The sequence below is a fragment of the Spinacia oleracea genome, chromosome 4 (genome assembly GCF_020520425.1).
Source record: "Spinacia oleracea cultivar Varoflay chromosome 4, BTI_SOV_V1, whole genome shotgun sequence".
In the NCBI taxonomy this organism is placed as follows: Eukaryota; Viridiplantae; Streptophyta; class Magnoliopsida; order Caryophyllales; family Amaranthaceae; genus Spinacia; species Spinacia oleracea.
In genome coordinates, this window is record NC_079490.1 from 145,818,145 (window position 1) to 145,841,945 (window position 23,801).

At 38.8% G+C, this 23,801-nt stretch overlaps 3 protein-coding genes across 3 annotated transcripts; all 3 read left to right on the forward strand.

The window, feature by feature from the left end:
• Positions 1–594: 594 nt before the first annotated feature.
• On the forward strand, positions 595–6,183 carry LOC110792013 (zinc finger protein GIS2). The gene is made up of 4 exons (XM_021996803.2): positions 595–824; positions 2,305–2,538; positions 4,400–4,492; positions 5,369–6,183. The coding sequence occupies exons 2-4, from the start codon at positions 2,396–2,398 to the stop codon at positions 5,934–5,936; spliced, it is 804 nt and encodes a 267-aa protein (XP_021852495.1). The 5' UTR covers positions 595–824; positions 2,305–2,395; the 3' UTR covers positions 5,937–6,183.
• Positions 6,184–9,225: 3,042 nt separating this feature from the next.
• On the forward strand, positions 9,226–14,167 carry LOC110792012 (endoglucanase 24). The gene is made up of 4 exons (XM_021996801.2): positions 9,226–9,738; positions 11,879–12,178; positions 12,339–12,500; positions 13,151–14,167. The coding sequence occupies exons 1-4, from the start codon at positions 9,310–9,312 to the stop codon at positions 13,757–13,759; spliced, it is 1,500 nt and encodes a 499-aa protein (XP_021852493.1). The 5' UTR covers positions 9,226–9,309; the 3' UTR covers positions 13,760–14,167.
• A 3,546-nt stretch (positions 14,168–17,713) lies between these two features.
• LOC110792008 (uncharacterized) lies at positions 17,714–19,777 on the forward strand. The gene is made up of 2 exons (XM_056842389.1): positions 17,714–18,423; positions 18,511–19,777. The coding sequence occupies exons 1-2, from the start codon at positions 17,714–17,716 to the stop codon at positions 19,775–19,777; spliced, it is 1,977 nt and encodes a 658-aa protein (XP_056698367.1).
• Positions 19,778–23,801: the final 4,024 nt, after the last annotated feature.

Below are 23,801 nucleotides of genomic sequence, written 5' to 3' on the forward strand. Positions count from 1 at the left end.
GACCCAAAGGGTAATTTTTTTGATAACTTAGACCTCACACAGTGAAAATTTTATTAACTTAGACCACTTATATTTCCTTACCTCCTTATTAACCCCTTCTCATATTATATGGAGTATTATCTTATATCTAAACTTATTAACCCTTATTACTCCCTTCGAATCTAAATGTTTTTTCCATTTTCCTTTGGCAAACATGCCAATGCACATTTTACATCGTTAATATATCTAGTTACGTGTTATTAAAAATTATAAAATTGTTATATTGTTAAAATAATCATTGAGACGAATCAAACAAGACCCCACATGAATATGTTTTTTCTTATATATTAAACGTAATTCATAAGATCCTATTCCATTATGAATAGTGTCAAAATTCTAAATGGAAAAAACATTTAAATTCAGAGAAAGTATCTTATTTCCTTAGCTCTTTATTAACCCCTGTCTCATATTATATGGAATGTTATCTTATTTCTGAACTTATTAGCCCTTATTATCTTATTTTTAAACTTATTAGCCCTTATTATCTTATTATCCTATTTTATTAAACCTGAAATAAGTGAACAAAATAGAACTTAAACCATCATCTCTTAAAATCAGCCAACCAGCTACGTTGGGAGTAGGAGATGGTCAAGGAAACCGACTCCAAAAGTACGAGCAGATGGTGAGACTCGAATATGTGCCGGCACACAGAGTTCGTTACATCCTCTTGCCTATACTAAACCGAGTAAACTGTAAACCCTATACCAGAGACTCAGAGAGAAACATCCAGACAGGGAGGACAACGCTCCAGTTGAAACGTAGGTGACTCAAGTTTCTGAATTCAGGTATTCCCTCTCCTCAGCCCCTTGTTCTTAATTTTAATCCATCTCGATCTCTGGATTCATATCAATGCTACTATTATTCTCTAATTGTAACCCTGAGGTTGAATTTACTTTTCTACTTCGTTGAATTTGTGTTAGATTTTGTACTTGCTTGCATAAAATCAAACTTAAGCCAAAATATTATCGAATCCTTGTTTGTTCTATTCGTAATTTGATGTTCAATTGCCTAATTCAATGTTCAATTGATTGGTTTGATGATAAAGCAACATGCAGGGTAATGAATGACGATCGTTGAAAATATTGTCAAAATTGTGATTCACCTGGCTGATGACTTGTTTGTTTTGCATTGCAAAGCTAATTTAGCAGGGGTTAATGTCTGTTAGATTACTTCCAATTTCTTTGTCTTTTGTTGAATTCGATAATTTGAATTGTCAAATTGGATTTTGTGGAATGATTTCGAGTAACATGTTATTTCAGAGCTTGTGAAACGAAAATAATTGAGTGACCATGAATCTATCATTAAAAGAAAAGGTTGTTGCTTAAAGATTGGAGCCACAGAAAGACTCATCATGTACTCGAAAACCACAACAAAACAAAGTCTTAGCAGTGAAGTTGATAAAGGCATTTTATAGACTATTTGTTCGGGTTTCAAGGGGGTTGTTTGGGATTACTCTCCATCCAAAGTAGTTCTTCTTTCAGACTTCATGGGATGAAGGGTTGATATTCTGGTGTTTCAATTGATCATAATTGGTCTTCAATGAGCTGAAGTGTTTCATATACCCTACAGCATTACTTGGTTAGCCTGAGTGGTGTTACTTTGAGCTGTAATAATGTGCTGAAATTTCCGCCGAGTTAGACTTTTAGTTGTTATATTATACGAGTATTTGTCTTTAAAGCTCAATTGTTCCTTGTCCCAAATATGATTTTAGAGACGGTGAATAATTATCTGTATAGCTTTATTGTTACTAGAGTTGAGAGTCTTCAGAAAAGAAGTTGTGTTTGCATTGTAATGTGGGCTTAATGTTATATAATCCAAAGTCTTCCTACTTGCGATGTTATGTTCTATGTTCAATCATGATGCTTGTGCATGAAGGTAGAACCTAATTGAAGCTTTGCATAATCAAATCACCACATTAGACAAAAATAATAATTTGTAGGATTTGGAGCAGAAAGCCTCGAAATTTGCTGGGTTCCTGCTTGTATGGTTGTGTTTGGTTTTGTTGATTTTTCTTTTTCAAAGTACTAGCCTGTCTTCGTAGTTGATAAAATCTTATTAAAGAATGTGGACTTACGGTTAAAAACTGGTGGTGGAAGAATTGCTTGGATGATAAATAATGTGATACAAAGTTGGTAGAAGGCTTGTTTCGTGTTAAATACACATCGAATATCATTGAATTTGGTGCTATTTTTGTAATGGAGTAAGTAGAGGAGTTTGATTGCATCTTATAGATGTGGAATTGGGTGTGCTGTATGATATGGACAGGGAGTAAGTTGCAGCTCGTGGGGGTGGTTTTGTTTTGACGTTTTTATACACCGGAGGTGGAGTAGTTGGCGTTCAGAAGGAGGTTGTGAGAATGAGCTCAGACAGCAGAAGAATGAGCAGGAGCAAAAGTAGAAGCAGAAGTAGAAGCAGGAGTCCTGTGGATCGAAAGATCCGTGGTGAACGCCCGTCATTTCGTAGTGCACCTTATGGGAGAGACCAACGTCGGGGTTTCAGGTTTTTTGTTTTTTCTTGTTGGGTTGTTCATTTACCTAGTGCTGAGACCGCTGACTTTTGTTTAAGACTTAAAGTTGTTTTTCCTCCTCTCAACAAATATATTTGCAGCCTATGAATGAAATTCTTGGTTTTATATAATTACTTATAGAGAAATTAATGTAAATATTTCGGGTAGCTTCCAGAGATCCTAAAATTATGTATTGATAATCTAGCTGGTCACTTATGTCTCTTAATAGCAGTTTCTTTGAAATCAGTATGAGGTGAGGTGAGGTTGCTCACATGTGAGCAGTGGGCCTCCTTAACCCTTCAATTACGGGATCTATGGTTGCCGTGTGCCCGTATACTTATATGTTCAGAAAACCTTAGCATGTGTTTGGAAATTTGGATTAGTAAGAAAAATCCAGCAATGTGTTGAAAACTCTAGTTTGATTTGCTTAATTATTGCCACCATGATTAAAGTACCCTTCAATTGGTAGCTTCGTGTTCGTTGTTTGGAGAAGATATTTAAAACATGATCCCATTCTAAGGCCATCCTTTGGTTCAAGTCAAGGATCAACCTTTTTCTAGGAAAATTATGATAATCTCATTTACGTGTGTTTTCTTAATATTTTTTGGGCGGGCGGTGGTGGTTTCTGATATGATTGTTTGCACTCAATGAAGTCTTAACCTTCTCCTTTTATATGTCTATTAGTTTGTCACAAAGTCTTAGTTTGATAATATGCTTAACAACCACCTAGTGCGAATCCTGTGAAAGTAAGGTCTAGGGAAGTCAAGATTTCTATAGTAACAAATCAATTTTGATGGCGACCCTTTATGCTAAATGATCTCAAACGGAAATCAACAGACAAAGGAGAATTATTTTCTTGGCACAATTCTCTTTAGCTTCAATGCCTCTATGCGGATGTGAACCCTTTCTGTTCTCAGTCGACTTTAAGATCTATGGTTTTACCTAAGTTTGGAGTATATTAGAGAGTTCTATTTTTTTCTTAAATACAGTGTGAAGTCTGTGAACCTCTCCATTCTGAAGTATTCTTCCATCCATATATATATGTTATGATTCAAGAGACACTTTAACTGGCTATTTACTTGCAGTCGACCAAGTATTCGCCCTCCTAGCTACATGAACTGTTTGCTTATTTGGGTGTTGAAAATATTTTGAAGAAAATTATCATAGGGTTTATAAATAACTAAGTGATTTAACCGTTTCACCGTTTCATTAAGAGGTCAAAGTGGACTTCAATAAAGAACACAAACAGTGACAGTGGCACCACCATGAAAGAATAAATACAGAAAGTTTAAGAAGGTTTATGATAACTTCATGCTAAGACCAAGAATCAGAGGGAAAGGAAGGAAGGATGAATAGATAGGATGAAGTAAAGGTTTGGAGAAAACAGATGGTTTGATGTTGGGTTGACTAGATTCTTTTCATCTTCTGAGAGATCTTAAGAAGCATGGGTAATAGTTTATATGCAATGTGTCGGATTTGGTCTATATGAGGATTTTTTTTCCTTCCTTTTTTTTGTCCTTCTGGTTATATATGGAATAATATTCAAGCATGGATTGTTTGTAGGTATGTAGGCGACTGCATGTTATGCTTATAAAATCCTTTAATGTTCTCATCCCTATCATCATATAGGAATATGCTGTTTATTAGACAATTGTCTTATAGTTTCACAAATAAGAAAAGAAAACACAATTGTCTTAAGGGATTCCATTTGCTGTTTTTGCAGTCTTTACAATCAATGTATAGTGCGTTCTATAGATACAGGAAGTTGATTGCCAAATATTTACGCTCTTTTCCTTTTTTCCCCCCTTTTTCCTGAGAACTATGACTTCCATTAATTGTGTATGTTGCTTTCAGTCAGGACAATCTATGCAAGAATTGCAAGCGCCCTGGACACTTTGCTAGAGAATGTCCTAATGTAGGCATCTGTCATAATTGTGGTCTTCCTGGGTAAGTATGCTTTGGACTAGCTGCCTCATTAGTGTTTGTATCTTTTTCCATCTCCTTTGGATTACTCTCCACTAAATTTGTTTTTTTGTTTCCTTATTTATTCTTTGACATAATTTCATTTGTGTTCACTCTTGTTTTTCATTTTATCTTTTTGTGTATGTGAGTCTGTGGGGGGTTGTGGAGCTCTGTAGCATATGAAAATCTCTTTGCCAAATTTGCTGCCTTGAACTTTTTAAGAGCTACCTTACTAGGCTACTAGTGTTTGGTGCACGTGATGTGTGCGTATATTTCGAAAATCAGATTTATATGTAACTAATGTTGCCACACTCTGCGAATGTGTTTTAACATTTTAATTAAATATTAAGTAGGGGTATTATTGATAGGAAAATTTGGTAATATTAATCCAACCTTTGGTCGATTTTCTTTTATTAATCCCACCTATGACATATTTTTTAATAATCCCACCTTTACTACCCAATGACTTTTATTGGGCCGAACAGGTCATAAACGTATTGTAGGCGGTAATATTCCCCACGTGGAAGTAATCTTCTCCCTTTTCTCCCCCAATATATATATTCATCATCATCATCTCGTTGACTTTTTCACCGTTTACCGGTCATTTAAGCCCAATAATGGTCGTTGGGTAGTAAAGGTGGGATTATTAAAAATTATGTCGTAGGTGGGATTAATAAAAGAAAATCGGTCAAAGGTTGGATTAATATTACCAAATTTTCCTTATTGATATGGACAATGGATACCTTAACATCTATTCGAATTTGGCCTTTTTATTATTGAGCAATAAGCTAGTCGAGTTCCCGTTGAGATTTATGCATTTCAAAGTGGTTTAGCATATTTTGTTTGGTTATTTTCTACCAGGCATATCGCCCTGGAATGTACCACGAAGTCTCTTTGTTGGAACTGTCGAGAGCCTGGCCATACAGCCAGCAGCTGCCCTAATGAGGGCATTTGCCACAGATGTGGAAAGGGTGGCCACCAGGCCAGGGACTGTCATATCCCACCACCGCCACCTGGTGATATGAGGTTGTGCAACAACTGTTACAAACAAGGTCACCTTGCTCCGGATTGTACCAACGAGAAGGCCTGCAACAACTGTAGGAGGACAGGTCACCTTGCTCGAGACTGTACTAATGAACCTGTCTGCAACCTGTGCAACTTGTCAGGACATGTTGCAAGAGGTTGCCCTAAGGCGGATGACCTTGCAGGGAGAGGAAATGTGGTTAGAGGTGGGGGTAGGGGTGGTGGTGGTGGTGGTGGTGGTGGTGGGGCTTACCGGGATGTTGTGTGCAGGAACTGCCAGCTGGTGGGTCACATGAGCCGGGACTGTGTTACACCTGTGATCTGCAATATGTGTGGAGGGCGTGGTCATCTGGCATATGAATGTCCTTCAGGGAGGTACTTGGACCGCTACCCCAGGAGGTACTGAACTACTGATTAACGAGGTTTATTGTGTAATGGCTATCAGTGAGATTTAGGTGTGCATCGGCATATGTTTTTGCCATGCAGACTCAGGTTCTTGAACTGGAGTTTATTAGATTCAGTTGAAGTTTTAAGTTTCAAATTGATCTTTGAGTGCTGTACTAGTTAATGGAACTTTTTTGTAGTGCTTGAAGTTTAAATTTGAAGAATTTGGAATTTTCTTTTCACTTCATTTATCCTACAGACCTTCAGGATATCAAGATTAAAACAACTATCTGGCTGCTTTGATCTCAGATGTGAATATGTGATTTCTGTTAAGGTTTCTTTTTAGTGGTAAACCTCTTTACAGATTTAAGCTTGAGCTCTGCCCTACTGGCCGGGCCTTTGCTTGAAGATCACGCCCGGGTGTAAAAACAAATTTTCGAAGATAAGCACATCAGCAGCTGCGTTTTGATATGCCTGCTTGCAAGTTGGAACAACTTACACATGCCTGGATCTGTAAGTCTGTTTGAACTTTGAATCTCATAGGAAGCAGTTTGTGGTTTCCGCAGTGTCATTGTAGCTGATTTGCAAAAAAAATAGTTTAGCGTTTCCAAGTCTCAAAAATCATTTGCAAAAACGAGTTTAACATTTGCCTCCTGTTAGTTGCCTAACTTGTCGACAGTGAAAACGAGAAAAAAAATAAAATAAAAATAAAGCATCGACGATGAAAACGAGAAAAAAAGGCAATCGATGTGAGTGCTGATGACAAAACACTGAGTAATTGTACAACAATATTTCGCTCCATCTATTCATGTTTCAGTAAAACACAGCAAAAACTTGAAAAGGAAAATCGAAAGCAAAAGAAGGTTATTAGGGTCTGAATACTAACTAGTTCACTCTTCCACTAGACATTCTTTTACTTGAAACACCCGCAAAGGTTTGTCATAAAAAAATCCTTAACAGACATAACAATCCTTAAAAGGCAATAAAGAGTCATTTTGCTTACTGAAGATTTGCTGCTGGTACAATTCTGCTGCTTCATTCTGTTTTAATTAATCAGGTGGAGGTGGAGTAATTATTAACTGATGAGTGAAAGAACATAAAAATAAGATGCAAAATTGAATACCCAAAAAAAAGCAAAAAGTAATACTGTAAATGAAGAAGTTTTGTCAGTTGATTGATTCTTCAGATCACTGAAATACTGACAAACACCTGATTGTCACATTCTACAGTTAGTTGAGGAGAATATGTCACCAATTAGTACTTTTGTAAAGTTGCTTAGATATGTTAACATAATGTTTATTAGTTTGTGTTGTGAAATTGGGTTAAGTTTGGATTGTTTGGTTGGACTCTGATAATGTTGTATTAGCTAGATGTCTCCAATGTTGGCCTGGGATGAGGGTTGTTTTATGTATGTCGGCCGGATAGGGAAGGGACTGTAGACCTTTGATCTACATCTAAGCTCTAACTTTGACAAGCCCAAAACATTATACTAATTGTGCCTTTCGTTTTACAGAAGAAAGTGGCAAGTTATGTCCACTAAAATGCCCACTAAAATGTAATCAATTCAAGTAATTTCGTGTGGAAGTAAAACTTTCATATAAGTTCCTTTTGTCAATCAAACAACCTCCAAAATTTACACTGTTTTAAGAAGTTCTACTGTACACGCACTACTTTATTGCCACTTAATGTTAAAATAGGAAGTTTGTTTTAACTCTAAACGTAATTTAGTCGTTTTTCTTATCACCAAAATAAAATAATTAATAATTAGTCGTTTTTCTGTATTTTGGTCGCTAGTGCTAGCTCACAAGTCACAACTTAAGGAATCTATTCTCCAAGGGTGAAGCAAATACAAAGGTCTGATGTAAATTGGGGGTTCACGTGCAGCCGCTATTCATTCACAAGAACTACTCCGTATCATTATTTCGCATCTTTCACCTTCGACCTGGCTGCAAATAACAAAACCTAAAATCTCAACAAAAATAACAAGATCGAATAACTAACCACTTTTCAAATAGTAATACCTATTCCGAACGTAGACGAGACAACGTACAAGTATTTAATTTTAACTATGGATGTCAACCAACTTAGTTTGTTAAAGTATTAGAGATGGACTATGATCAAGTAAGCCTAGCTCATACGTACATTGGCTCAAAGGGCTATTAATGGAGGGATCTGCTTCGCTTCCTTTCCCCTTGAGCCAGATCGTTAGCTATTTTTTGTGTGTTTTAAGTTTTCTTATTTACCACTATTTCTGTATCTTTAAGACTTGATATCGAATCTCGTCTACATTATTACCTTTCATGACTCTCCTAAAAAAACAAAAAACAAACCATAGAATACAGAAAAATAAAAAACAAACAATATAATAGAATAAATAGGAAAATCTGTTTTCTTATGGCCCACTAATACATTACTTGAGAATCCATTAACCAATCCAAACTACTTTGGATATTTGATTTTTTGAAGTATTACTTTATTTGATTAATTGAGTTATACATGTATACAATAATATTCCAATTTGAAGTGCCCATGATGTATTTTTCTGAAAGCGTGAAAGGCACATCAAATTTCATCACCTTGTTATTGTCTTATTAAATTACAAAGAAAATTGAAGTTGGGCTTGATTAATTGTTTGGAATTAATTGGATGTATGTATGGTCAATTGTTTTGTCTAATTGGAGTATGGACTACTTGTTTTTCAAGATGGAAAGAAAGTGAGACATCTAGTATACTATCCGGTCTATCACTAAAGCATTTTTTTGGTGTTTTATCCGCACAAACAAAAATAATAATACCTTACCGTTAAATACGTACAATTCATTTCACTTAAATGTTTTAGCATCTTATAATTCATATGATAAAACGGATTCTATACAACTTCCTTTCATTTTCAGCTGTTTAACACTTTGTACTAGTCTAATGTAAACAATGTACAATGAGTATAAAATCATAAATAAGGTGAATAATAAAATACAAGAGGGGGGAATAATAATAATAATAATAAAGAGAAAAGAGACAATCACACTTCTAACCTCCTCCAACTTTTTGGTTAATATTAATTGGACCTACACATATAAAAACTTAAAACTATAGCCTTAATATATTTATCAAAGTTTTTGTGACTCATATCTTTGGTATAGTATGCATGTGATCGATCTTCCAAAATAAATTTACCCATCTTATTGTCGGTTATTACAACACCTTCCCTACCTCCACTTCTCCCACTCTCGTGATTAACAAAAGAGTAAACCCATATCCAATCAAAAAGTGACACGCAACCACCCCTCCTTCCTTAATTTGGCAATAAAAACCCACCCTTTCCTCCTCTCAAAACTAACTCCCAACCAACAAAAAAAAAAAAACTAACTTAACCACTAAAACTAAACTAAGAAATAATGAAAAAAATGAAACCCTCATTTTCTCATTTCTTAGTCACACTTATAGCACTAGCCCTTGCTAAAATGCCACATCTTGTGTTGTGTTACCATGATTACAATGAAGCACTAATAAAGTCCATTCTTTTCTTTGAGGGCCAAAGATCGGGCTACTTGCCTCAAGATCAACGGGTTGGTTGGCGAGCTCATTCGGGTCTAGGGGACGGTTCCGACCACGGTTTGGACCTTACGGGCGGGTACTATGATGCCGGGGATAATGTAAAGTTTAACTTCCCCATGGCTTTCACCACTACAATGTTGGCATGGAGTGTGGTGGAGTTTGGGGACTTGATGCCTCCTACTGAGTTGAGGAGTTGTTTGGTTGCTATTAAATGGGCCACTGATTATCTCCTCAAAACCGTTTCTAAGCCCAATAGGATTTATGTTCAGGTAATTCTTTTTATTTTTATCTTTTTTGATTTTTTATTGGTTAGTATGCATGGCCATTTTTGGAAACATCATTTCCCCTAAGACTCTAATAGTTCCCGCGATTAAAAGGGTAAGACTGTGTACATCTTAAACTTTTTGTACTCCATCTTAGCCAAAATTATGGGTTAATATTCGATTATTGTTATGGATTTTGGCACATCAACTGTGCGAACGTATACTATTCTAGGTACTCTACTCACATAAAAGTATGCAACAATCAATTTCCATGGAGATTTTGTAATTTTGATTTGGAATTTTGTAGGTTTGCACTTAGGAATCATTAATAAGTGAGATTATCCTAACAAACCATTTCTAAGGGTTATTAACCAAAATGGTTGAATTGGTGGGTCATACATTTAAAATTTTCAACTCCCTTTAATTTGCTAAGATAAAAAACTCACCTGTGTTTGTAACCAATATAATCAATGCAATGAGTCAATTGGTAAGAACAGGACAACAAAATTTCGCCTGGTTGAAAAGGAATCCAAAGCTAGAATCATATTTCTATCAAAAAAAGAGAGACATAATCATACAATAAAATTGCATATTATGGAGTACCATGGAGATCTTAATTTAGTGTCTTACTGTCTATGTTTGTACTCGATAAGTCACAGATTTTAATCCCACATTCTCAAATGTAATTTACAATGTCGTTATAACTCATTCAGATAACTCTATTACGAGTATGTGGTTGATTTTCTTATTACTAGAAAGTCATGTATTGGTATTTGGTAATAAGAATTTACAGTGGTCCAAACTCCAAAAGACAAAGTGCACAGAAGTTGAGATGGACATATACTAATTGTAGGAATGTCTCGTGTAGACAAATGAGTTTGGCCGGAAACGCATAATTTTACGGAGTAGCTTCGATCAATATATTATGGATATTGACACAATGACACGACACATTCTTTACGACATTACACGTAAATTTGTTAATATTTCAGTCATTTATTACTGTCCATCAAATCGGCCGTAAGATGTTTCATTATATATTGTGGTTAATTAGTTTGGTTTTAATTAGATGCATGAATCTATCACCGGCTTCCTCAATGCAATATGGGACATAGTCTTGCATTTTTATTTTTCTTTTGTTCCATTTGCCAAAGCATTGATAAGCCATTCGGCCCATTCCTACAACCACAACTTCACAAGGGTCACCCCATATTTTGTTGGGGCCTTATAATTTTTCATAAATAAGTTAATCATGTTTGAATTTTAATTTGTTAGTGACAGATTTTAATTAGTATACTGTATACTATTTCATGTCCTTCTAATTGTACGACTAATCTTAACAATGTTTCAATTATGCACATGCTACTGTGCCAGTGGCGGAGGGAGGGTTTTAAGTGGGTCACACCCTTTTTAATTTATTTTTTTTATAATTAATTTCGGTTAATTTTCATTAATTTTTAAGTAGTGACTCCACTCCTTATAGTTTTTGGATTCGCCACCATATTGTGACATGGAGTAATATTGTACGAAAATGATAAAGGTCGTAACATGCGACCTTTAAGCCGTGTCACAATGATGACATGGCATGCTTATATATCATGATTTAAATTGGAAACTTAAATATTTAACTTAACCTATTATAAATGTTACAAAAAAAACATGAAAATCTTAATATTCTAATTTGTTTCCTTTTTTAGATAGACTATTTTATTTACATATTTTCATAGTAAAAATATTGCATTGATAGTAAAAATATTATGATGACGCATAGTCTACGTGGCGCCTATATGTACCAATTAAACTCCGACACGTAAGATTGCGACAACTAAATATTGTCACAACTTGCGACCTTTATCATCACCCTTCAATATTGTATTACCAAATAAAATTTCGGCGTTGTAACAAATACTCCTCCATTCTCATTTTAGTTGCTTCATTTTGACCCCAAAATATCTCACATAAAATGGTTAAATGGAGCAAGTACAACGGAACGGAGGGAGTATTGCTTTAGCTAGAAAAAGCATTCATATATGTATTTTACAATGAATTCTGAATTTGTTTTTAACTTTATATTTATGATACCGACATTCTTGTTCCGAACTTAAAAAGTAACAATGTGACGTTATGTACTTTGTGTTACATGCAGGTAGGTGATCCAATTAGTGACCATAATTGTTGGGAAAGACCAGAGGATATGGACACTAAAAGGACAGTCTATGTAGTTGATGCACCAAATCCGGCTTCCGATGTTGCTGGTGAGACTGCAGCCGCCCTGGCTGCCGCTTCAATGGCTTTCCGGTCAGCTGATCGTGGGTACTCGGAAACCTTGTTACGAAATGCTGTTTCTGCATTCCAGTTTGCAGATAACTATAGAGGAGCTTATAGTGACAATTTAGATGTTAGAGGTGGTGCCTGCCCCTTTTATTGTGACTTTGATGGATATCAGGCAAGTAACTTTCATAATAACCCCATTTACTAATATATTACTTGGTGGGTAACTGTAGGAGTGTTCTATTCATCTGATTTTTTTTACAGTTATCAGAAACTGTCTTATTGCTCTATTAAATTGAACAATTACTAATTCTGGTTAAATTTGTTTTGTGCAGGATGAGCTACTTTGGGGAGCAGCATGGCTGAGAAGAGCTACAGAAGATGACACATACCTTAATTACGTAGAAAGTAATGCCCACACTCTTGGGGCTGATGATAACATCAATGAATTTGGGTGGGACAATAAACATGCTGGTCTTAATGTGCTAGTCTCCAAGGTTGGTCACTTTTTCTAACCCCTTGCCTTCAAATTATATTTCCAAATAATGTGTTCTTAAACTTGAAATCATGTCAAATTATGAGACATTTATATTGTTTTGGGATTCGGTTTTATTCACCAATATATTTTTACATTGGCGGAACTTGATTTACTCAGAGCGGTGTCTTTATCCTCATGTGTTATTTTTTTTACATGCAAATATAATTGTATATTGATGTAGGAGAGAAGTCCAATCCTCTAAATGTTGGGCCATGCAAAATGCAATTATACATCACATAATGTATCTTAATTTGCTTTTAGTTGGGGTCTACACCCATAACTAAAATTAGAAAGCCTATTCTTAGGGTCTTAGGGAACATGTTTTGTACAGTCTCTCTCTTCCCTTCTTGTACATTTATTACTAGGTTGCATAATGCGTAACACCCTTAGAGTGATGTCTCTACGTGTTAAACTTTTTTGGAGTGACTGATCAAAAGCAATTGAATTTACTTGAACTTGTCATACGGCCTGATAGAAAACTAGCTGAAATGACAATAAATAAAGTTGTGTATGTTTAAATCTTTCTAGAAAGTAATAAACAAAGTAGGGAGTATGTATTCGGTCAATTTTGTTCTAGTAATGAACACAATTTTTATTTAAATGTTGCAGGAAGTGTTAGAAGGAAGTACATACTCTCTTCAACTCTACAAATCCTCAGCAGATAGTTTCATGTGCACATTAATCCCCGAAACCTCTTCATTCCACATAGATTACACCCCCGGTGGCCTAATCTACCGGCCAGGGGGCAGCAATCTCCAACACGCCACCACCATTTCTTTCCTACTACTAGTTTACGCTAAGTACCTCGATAGAACGTCACAAACTGTGAATTGCGGTGCCGTTAGTGTCGGGGCCGCCACGCTCCGGCGGATAGCTCAAAGGCAGGTTAACTACATATTGGGTGAGAACCCCATGGGGATGTCCTACATGGTAGGATACAGCCTTAAGTACCCTCAAAAAATACACCATAGAGGTTCATCCTTACCATCCATTAAAGACCACCCTCAGCCGATTGCATGCAAACAAGGGTCCACTTATTTTAACTCTAGCCAGCCCAACCCAAATGTTCACATCGGAGCTGTTGTGGGCGGACCCGGGGAGGATGACTTGTACGACGATAATCGGGCTGATTTTAGAAAGTCCGAGCCCACTACCTATATTAATGCTCCATTTGTTGGGGCCCTTGCTTATTTTAATGCTAATCCAAGCCCACTTTAGCTGATTATGGCCTGCTAATTACTTTTTGTATAGAAATCCCCAATACTATTTTTTTTTTTTTTTTTTTTTTTTAATTATAAGAAAAAATGTACATGGGAAAGTGTCTCTCATCTTGTGTGAGAAGCCAAGAAGGAAGAGGCTCATACATTTTTTTGTTTTCCGTCGTTTTGTTTTTCGGAAGAGATGAAATTAAATCTCCTCTTTGAGTGTTTGTGAGGAATGGAAATCTTCTTACAAGTCACAAAAAATCATTGTGATCTTGCATTATTGTTTAGTGTAATCAAATTTGGTTTGCATTTGATGTAAATGTAATAGTGATGTCAAGTTGCCAACACTTATAAATTGGCGTTGCTATGACAAAAGTAAGATACAAGAATATAATATTTATATATGTTAGTACTCTTTTAATAATAGTCATCCTGTCTTGTACATTTTATTTTTCTAAATAGACTTAATTTGCATTAATAAAAACAAAAGTTACATATGAAAACTTCAACTAAAATGGAGTAAACTAATAGACTATTAAGACCCCTTACACCTTACACAACAAATTAAAACAAGTGACTAAGCGACATGAATGGTAAGACCTTTGCTTATCAACCCTTAATTGTCACCACAACTTTGTTTACAAAGTTGTTTAGGACTTACCGACTTAACGAGCCAAACCTTTATACATCCCAAGAAAATGAAATAATGCATCCAACGAAATTAATAAATATACGTACACTTCATACAAACACGGACATCGGAGGGATTATGTTGATATTTTTTGTAATGAGTATGTTTGGTTCGGAGGGTTTCTAAACCTCAAGTGACTTGTGTCCATGTGGACACAAGTGATCCAAATACAATCATCTTGAGTACCAACACATAATATGTCAGTACCAAAATGCAAAATTGCTTAGAAATACCACCAATATAAGTCATATGTGTTATTATTGGTATTCACATAATTTGTATTGGTACTAACATATTCTGTATTGGTACTCCAAATTCTGTATTGGTACTCACTTGTGTCCAATATGGACACAAGTCACTTGTGTCCAATATGGACACAAGTCACTTGTGACAAAGACTTCCTCGTTTGGTTCGGTGGTTTAGTGCATTTTATGCTGCACAATAGATCCGAGAGCGAATCTTAGAAGGTTTTATTTTTTCAAATGAAGTTGTTATTACTCTATACAGGCATACAACTATCATGCTTTAACATTTTTTCCCTTTTCCAAGTTTTCAGTTAATTTCTTTGGTGGACTACGTATATTTTTATTTTAAATAATTGTTTCTTGGTAAATAACAATACTTGTAATTTTTTTTAAAAAAAAAAGGATTTGAATGTTTTTATTTTTATTTTTTATTTCCATATTAAAATAGGCAATCAAACTAGAATTTCTACACTTTTTACGTTAGATGGTGAAATATGGAGTTTATTGTATTATATTTTACCATAAACTTTGAATATTTGAATTATTCAAGTAAGTCTTTTTGTTTATATACCGTCAATATATATTTTAAATGAGGACCCCATTTTTATAAAACTACACAGGACCATTAATCGATTTGCCACTCCCTTGCATACAAATCTATACATATCTATACCTATCTATACGGACCTAGTTTATACATAGTAGTATTTAATAACTCAAACTATAGTTACATTTTTTTTTTTTGAGGGGCAAACCATAGTTACACCACTGACATGTGTCACATTATTCATTATCTTCATCCTATTTTTCATTTGTTTCTTTTTTTTGTTTGACTCATTTTAATGTTAATTCAGTATTAATACTTGTATCACTACAAGAAATTGTACCATTAACGACGGGAAATCCCGTCACTAAAGGCCAATAATCGTTGATTAATGACGGGATTTCATGTCGCAAACCCGTCATAAAAGGGGGCCGTCGTTAATGTGAAATCCCGTAGTTAATCCGTCATAAAAGACATTTGCGACGGTTGTTCCCGTCTTTGGTTGGTTGTTAGCCCCGTCGCAAAAGCCTTTTTGCGATGAGATTTTGACCCGTCGTAATTAGGTTGTCATTAAAGGTACAAATTCTTGTAGTGTATTAAAATAGAGAAAACTCAAAAGACATTCATGTACACACAAAAATCATAAACAACTTAAAAGATACCCATAATAAAAATGACCTATAAGAAGACATCATTGTTTAGTACGTACTTCGTATGACCTATAAGAAGACAAATGAACTAGGTGATGATACTTGGCATAACACAGCTCACGTTAACTATTTTTTTTTTTGACGAGCAGCTCACGTTAACTTTGATACGGCGGAGTTGGAGTTATACTCGAATACCCTTAAGATTAATCGTTATTTTTCTTAACTCGAATACCCTTAAGATTAATCGTTATTTCTCTAATTATGTAATTTACGTACGTTGACAAACTTTATAGATGACGTATGACTTATTATTAATGAATTTTCTTTCTCTTATAGCACTAAAAAAAATTGTATCTTTTATGACAACCTAATAACGAGGGGTGAAAATCTCGTCGTAAAAGGGCTTTTGCGGCGGGGATATAACAACCTAACAAAGACGGGAACAACGACGGGTTAATGACGGGATTTTTCATTAACGATGGCCCCCTTTTATGACGGGTTCACGACGAAAAAGCCCGTCGTTAATCAACCATTATTGACCTTTAACGACGGGATTTCCCTTCGTAACACAATTTCTTATTGAAGAAAAAATTATAAAAACTAGACGAGAGAGAATTTCTGATTGGTGATCGACATACTAATTAAGATTGGTGATCTCACTAAAGATTTTGTGTCCCTTATGCACTTCATCATCTTATATTCTTATCGTCTTTCAATCTTTCTCTATTGGATTTGCTTCCCTACATAATCAATACCTATTAGGGTGATGATAAAGGTCGCAAGTTGCGACAACATTTAGTTGTCACAATCTTACGTGTCGCAGTTTAATTGGTATATATAGGCGCCACTTAGGCTATGTGTCATCAGAATACTTTTACTATCAATTCAATATTTTTACTATGAAAATATGTAAATAAGGTAGACGATATAAATAAGGAAACAAATTAAAATATTAAGATTTTCCAACCTTTTTTTGAAACATGTATAATATATTATATAAGTTATATATTTTAGTTTCCAATTTAAATCTGACACATAAGCATGCCATGTCATCATTGTGACATAGCTTAAAGGTCGCATGTTGCGACCTTTATTGTTATCCCACTTTTTTGACTAACGACATAACCGTTCTAACGTTTGATCATGTCGTGTCAGCCAGGTCCTGTCGTGTCGCAGGTAAACACAGCTCCAGGGAGATACGTCCGACGTAGCATCGTACGATGAGGTATAACCGACGAAGGACAGGCGACAAAGTACAGGCAACTGAGACGCGTCCTCGAGAAACGGGTGATGAAGATAAGTTGACCTAAAGCCCATGATAGGCAGAGCCGTCAAGCTAGCAAGAACGAGTCCAAGACACACGCGAGAAGCGCGGAACCAGTTGAAGACTGAAGAAACGTGTGACAAAGATACTCCTATCTTTGTGGGATTTTCTCAAACGATTAGACCGTTGAGAATATCCTATAAAAGGACGAAGATAATGACAAGCAAAGCACGTTCACTCAAGCACTAAAACTCTTAAGCAATAAACTGTTTCAGTATTCATTATTGTACTTGAGATTTTTGATATCGATTCTCAGAAAGAAAAGCATAAACAATCATATAGAATACTTAGTGGATTGATAGCCTCATAGCTATCCGCGGTTTTTTACCTTATTCCTGGGTTTTCCGCGTCAACACTCCTCTGTGTCGTGTCTCTTTATTTGTGTCGTTGATTCTTTGCTTAGTTAGTGTCGACCCTAGCCGAAAGTCGCCCCCATACGAATTTTGGCATAAACAGTTTGGCGCCGTCTGTGGGGACATTAACTAGGTTTTACACAAGAGCACCCCTTTCACCATGACTACTGGAGAGATGACGATCGCAGAGATGAAGGCGGCTTACGAGAAAGCCCAAGCCGAGCTAGCCCAAGAGAGGGCATCCAATGAAACCCTCCAGAAAGAGCTCGAATCTGTAAAGAGCAACAAGCACCAGTCCCGCTACAAAGGTGGGAAGCCAAAAAAGCTAACGTTCGAGATGCCCGATGACTTTGAAGATGTGACCGACGATGAGGAGGAAACCCGTGAGGAAGAAGACAAAGAAGCTCCCGATCCGGTGACCCAACGCCTGAACAAGATGGATGCACGCATGACAAAGCACTATTCCCGCCTGATGAAGTTGATGACCAGGTTCCCCGGGGCACCTACACCAGTGGAGACCGAGCCGACCGACGGGTATGCCGCGTCGCCGTTCTGCGAAGCGATCGCTAGAGTGACGGTTCCGCACACACTCCGGCTCCCAACCTGGACCACCCTGTACGACGGGACATCCGACCCCTATAGGCACGTCAACTTCTACAAGCAGCGCATGTGGCAGATCGGGATTCCGCACGACCTAGTGGAACCTGTTATGTGCAAATCATTCGGCGGCACCCTTGATGGAGCAGCTTTGGAATGGCTCACGAACGTCCCTCCCAGATCCATCTCCTGTTTGTCCGACCTCATCAACGCCTTCTATCAACAATTCGCCAGCAGTCGCCAGTTAGAAAAACAAACCAGTGATCTCTATCGGTTGGTTCAAGGGCCAACCGAGTCGGTACGCGATTATTTTAACCGTTTTAATTGTGAAAAAATTGGTATAAAAAATTGTAATGTCAGGACTGCTATTGAGGCGTTCAAGAGAGGCCTCATCCCCAATTCGGAGCTATACCGGGAAATAACCAAATACCCCTGTGCAACTTTCGAAGAGGTGCGATCAAGGGCCACCGCCCAGATGCGAATCGAAGACGACGAGGTTATCCGAACAGCATCTCAACGATCAATAGGGGGCAGCAGCGACAGAAGATCGTACACCCCAAGGAACAACAATTGGCGACACCAACCATATGTTCGGCAAAACCAGGTACAAAGTGTCAATCAGTATTATGATACTAACAATGTTTACAGGAACGAGCGGGTCGAACACCCTAACATCTCCGACTACGGCTTCAACGTCGACATTGGAGGTGTGGTGAACGCCCTTCAAAATGTAGGTGGAACAGTCAGATGGCCCCGGAAGAAAGACAGACCGGACTCCACGAAGGACATGAGCAAATGGTGCGACTTCCACCGCGACAACGGACACACAACCGAGGAGTGCATCTCCCTCCGAAAGGAAGTCGCATACCTCCTGAAACGGGGGCATCTAAAGGAACTGTTGAGCGACAAGGGAAAAGAAACATTTTCCAAAGAGCAAACCACCCTGCCCGGCCCAGCGACAAGCAGCGAGCGACCAGACCCACCACCATTCAGTAAAGTGGTAAATGTTATTTCCGGTGGTTCAGATATTTGTGGACTAACCTCTTCTGCAGCTAAAAAAATTAACAGGGGAGAATCTGAGACCGTAGAAGAGGGACAAACCGACGACGAGGTCGCACTACACAGGTCCCTGACCGCAATGGCTATCACTTTCGACGATTCAGATTCTGTAGATACACAGCGGGAGCACCACGACGGGTTGGTAATATCGCTCCCAATAGGGAACGCATTGATCAGAAGGATACTGGTCGACAACGGAAGCTCAGCCAACGTACTGTTCTTGGAAGCACTACAAGAAATGGGATTAGAAGAGAAAAACATAGTAAGGAGATCAACAGTTCTGGTAGGGTTCAGTGGAGAAGCACTACGGACGGTAGGAGAGATATCGCTGCCTACATACGCAGAAGGCGTCAACATGATGACCAAGTTCAACGTCGTCGATTGTCCATCAGCGTACAACGTCATCCTAGGACGACCATGGATCCACAAAATGAAGGCAGTGCCATCAACATATCACCAATCAATCAAATTTCCAACCAAGTGGGGGGTCATGGAAATCAAAGGGCAGCAAAGGGATGCGAAGAAATGTTACGAGACAGCACTGAAACCATCCAAGTCACCCATCTAGCAATTACAGCCAGGGTCGACGTCGGACGACCCCGACGACCAACAAATCGACGAGATAGTACTAGACCAGACAAAGCCAGACCAAGTCATAAGGATCGGAGCCTCACTGCCTGACAACATCAAAAGTCAGATAGTGTCGTTTCTAAGAGAAAACTCGGACTGTTTCGCTTGGTCGCACGAGGACATGACAGGAATCAGCCCAGACGTGATTACCCACAAGCTCAATGTCGACCCCAGCTTCAGACCGGTAAAACAGAAACGACGTAAGTTCGCACCCGAAAGGAATAAAATCATAGACGAAGAAGTCCAAAACCTGATAGATTCAGGGAAGATCAGAGAGGTCAAATATCCAGACTGGTTAGCAAACGTCGTCGTCGTCAGCAAAAAGAACGGAAAATGGAGAGTCTGCATCGACTTCACAGATATCAACAAAGCTTGCCCCAAGGACCCATTCCCTTTGCCGCACATCGACGCCCTGGTCGACGCCACAGCCGGACACGAGCTACTCACATTCATGGACGCCTACTCAGGATACAACCAAATCCTTATGCACCCAGACGACCAGGAAAAAACTTCTTTTGTAACGGATAGAGGAATTTATTGTTATAAAGTCATGCCTTTTGGTCTTAAAAATGCAGGTGCGACGTACCAAAGATTAGTCAACAAGATGTTTAAAGACCAACTCGGAGACACAATGGAGGTATACATTGACGACATGCTGGTGAAATCGAGGAAGGCTGACGATCACGTGGAACACTTACGACAATCCTTCGACATACTAAAAAAGTATGGTATGAAACTTAACCCGACTAAATGTTCTTTCGGAGTGTCCGCAGGAAAATTCTTAGGTTACATCGTCACCCAACGAGGAATCGAGGCCAACCCCGACCAAGTGCGCGCGATCATCAACATTCAATCCCCGCGGAACATAAAAGAGGTACAACGCTTGACAGGGAGAGTGGCGGCACTGAACCGTTTTATATCACGGTCGTCGGACAAGTGTCGATTATTTTACGACGTCCTGCGCAAAAACAAGGGGTTTAACTGGTCCGACGACCACGAAGCAGCCCTGCAGAACCTCAAAAAATACATGATGTCGCCGCCCCTCCTATCCAAGCCAAAAGAAGGAGAAGTCTTACAACTCTATTTAGCCGTTAGCTCGACGGCAGTGAACGCGGTCCTAGCTCGAGAAGACGAAGCACAACAACTACCCATTTATTACATCAGTAAGTCACTACTGGAAGCAGAGACCAGGTATTCTTCCCTCGAAAAACTCGTTTTAGCACTCGTTACCGCAGCCAAAAAACTAAGGCATTATTTTGAAACTCACCAAATAGTGGTGATGACTAACTATCCAATCAAGTCCGTGATGCGTAGGCCAGAACTGACAGGTCGAATGGAGAAGTGGACAATGGCACTAGGAAGGTTCGACATCAAGTATCAACCAAGGACGGCTGTAAAATCACAGGCCCTAGCAGATTTTGTGGCAGACTTCAGCCCCGACTTAGAGAGGATAGCAGACGACGAAGTCAAACTCATCAACAACATAGAAGGAATATGGACACTCTTCGTCGACGGCTCATCTAACTTTCGTGGTGCAGGTTTAGGCGTCGTACTAAAGTCACCACAAGGGGACATGATAGCACAGGCAATCTGCTGCGATTTCAAGGCAACTAACAACGAAGCAGAATACGAGGCGCTAATCGCCGGAATGACATTAGCTATGGAATTAGGGGCAAGCGGACTCAACATCTTCAGCGACTCACAACTAATCGTCAACCAGATTAACGGCGACTACGAAGCTAAAGACCTAAAAATGACCTTGTATCTCGAGAAAGCAAAAGAGTTAACTTCCAAATTCAAACCCTTCTCCATCAAACAAGTCCCAAGAGACCTAAACACGCAAGCCGACGCCCTTGCCAACCTAGGATCCGCACTCAGAAAATCACCATTCTCGACCATACCTCTAGTACACCTACTGTCGCCCGCCGTCGAAAAAGACATACCACAAGACGCCAGCCTCGTCCTGTCAACCTTAAACACAGACAGTTGGACCAAACCCATCTTCGATTACCTAAAGCACGAAACTCTACCCGACGACAAGCTAGACGCCAGAAAGATACTTTTCAAAGCTTCACGATATGTTATTTTGCAGGACGTACTATTTAAGCGATCAGCAAACGGAATGTTGATGCGATGTGCCGAAGAGATCGAATGGGAAACACTATTGAAACAATACCACGAAGGAGAATGCGGAGGACACGAAGGAGGACGAAGCTTATCAACCAGAATCAAAAGAAATGGATACTATTGGCCAACAATGCTTAAGGACGCCATGAGGTACGTATCCAAGTGCGACAAGTGCCAACGACACGCAGGTATGACACATAAACCATCCGAATTCTTGCATCCAACCCTAACTCCGTGGCCTTTCATGAAATGGGGGATGGACATCGTTGGCAAATTGCCCGTCGCCCCAGGACAAAAGGTCTTCATGTTAGCCCTAACAGATTATTTTTCCAAGTGGATAGAAGCAGGTGCATTCCAACAAGTAAGGGACAAAGAGGTATGCTCGTTCATATGGACTAACATAATATGCAGGTTCGGAATACCGTCAGAAATCATCTGCGACAACGGATCACAATTCATCAGCGACAAGACAAGAGCTTTCTGCAAAACATGGAACATCGAGCTAAAGACGTCGACGCCCAGATACCCCCAAGCAAACGGACAGGCGGAATCCAGCAACAAAACGATCATCGCGTCGCTGAAAAAGCGGTTGGACGACAAGAAGGGGCGATGGGCAGAAGAATTGCCATCCATCCTATGGGCCAACAGGACGACGCCTAGGACGGCGACGGGACAGACTCCCTTCTCACTCGTTTACGGGTGCGAAGCGGTACTTCCCCCTGAAGTGACGCTGCCCAGTGCACGATATGGACTCATGACGCCAGAGCAAAACGACGTAGAACTCAGCGAAAACCTCGACAACACAGAAGATCTCAGGGAAGCAGCATTGATAAGGATGGCGTCACAACAACAAATCGTGGCAAGATGCTTCAACAAAAATGTCAAAGCGAAAATGTTCAAAGAAGGAGATTGGGTACTGCGCAGAGTATTTCAAAACACGAAAGAATTAAACGCGGGTAAGCTAGCACCAGCTTGGGAAGGACCGTACTTGATCGACAAAATCGTCGGAAAGGGGGCATACAGACTCATTACCAAAGATGGCAAGTCGGTCCCCCGAAGCTGGAACGCAACACATCTTAAACTCTACCATTTTTGAAATCTCGTCGTAACCAATTTTATCAGTCGTCGTATCGTCGTCTTTACTTTTCTTTATCGTTTTATTTTAAAAAACCATTACTGACTTAGGCATCGGAGGGCCGTTGGCATCCCCAACGGCCAATCCTCCTAGCGACCCCTGTTTTCTTTTGCAGAATGCAAGACGCACGACGAATGACATCCATAAGCAACAACGTACCTCAGAACGAGATCGCAAGAGACAACGAACTAACAACGCAGGTATGATTTTACACATCAGTCGGTTCAATACTTATTACTTGCAAAGCATCTGCTACACGAAACTAAGACATCAAAACGCAACGGGATAACCATAACAAACAAACGACTAAGGAAAAGAAAAACAAACTTAACACACACGACGCGCGACCCCTAAGGCCACGACTTCCGAAATCCAAACAGTAAACATTATCCAAACACCGCGTCGCCACTACCGACGACGAATAAAAACATTCCAAACACAAAAACAAAACACAAGTCATCCAAACCACCTCGTCGTCGCCATCGACGACGAGTAAAGAAGTTCACCAACAAAACACAAAAACCAACAGAAATTCGAAAACTACAAACTATTACATCCCTTCTTCCTGAGTAGAGACCACGACTTCCTGCTCCGGCTCCTGCTCTGGGGGCACGACTGGCACCTCCACCGACGCCACGTCCAACGTCTCGTCTTGAGAAACGACGACGAGGGCCTCCTCTTCGCACCCAACAGCTAAAAC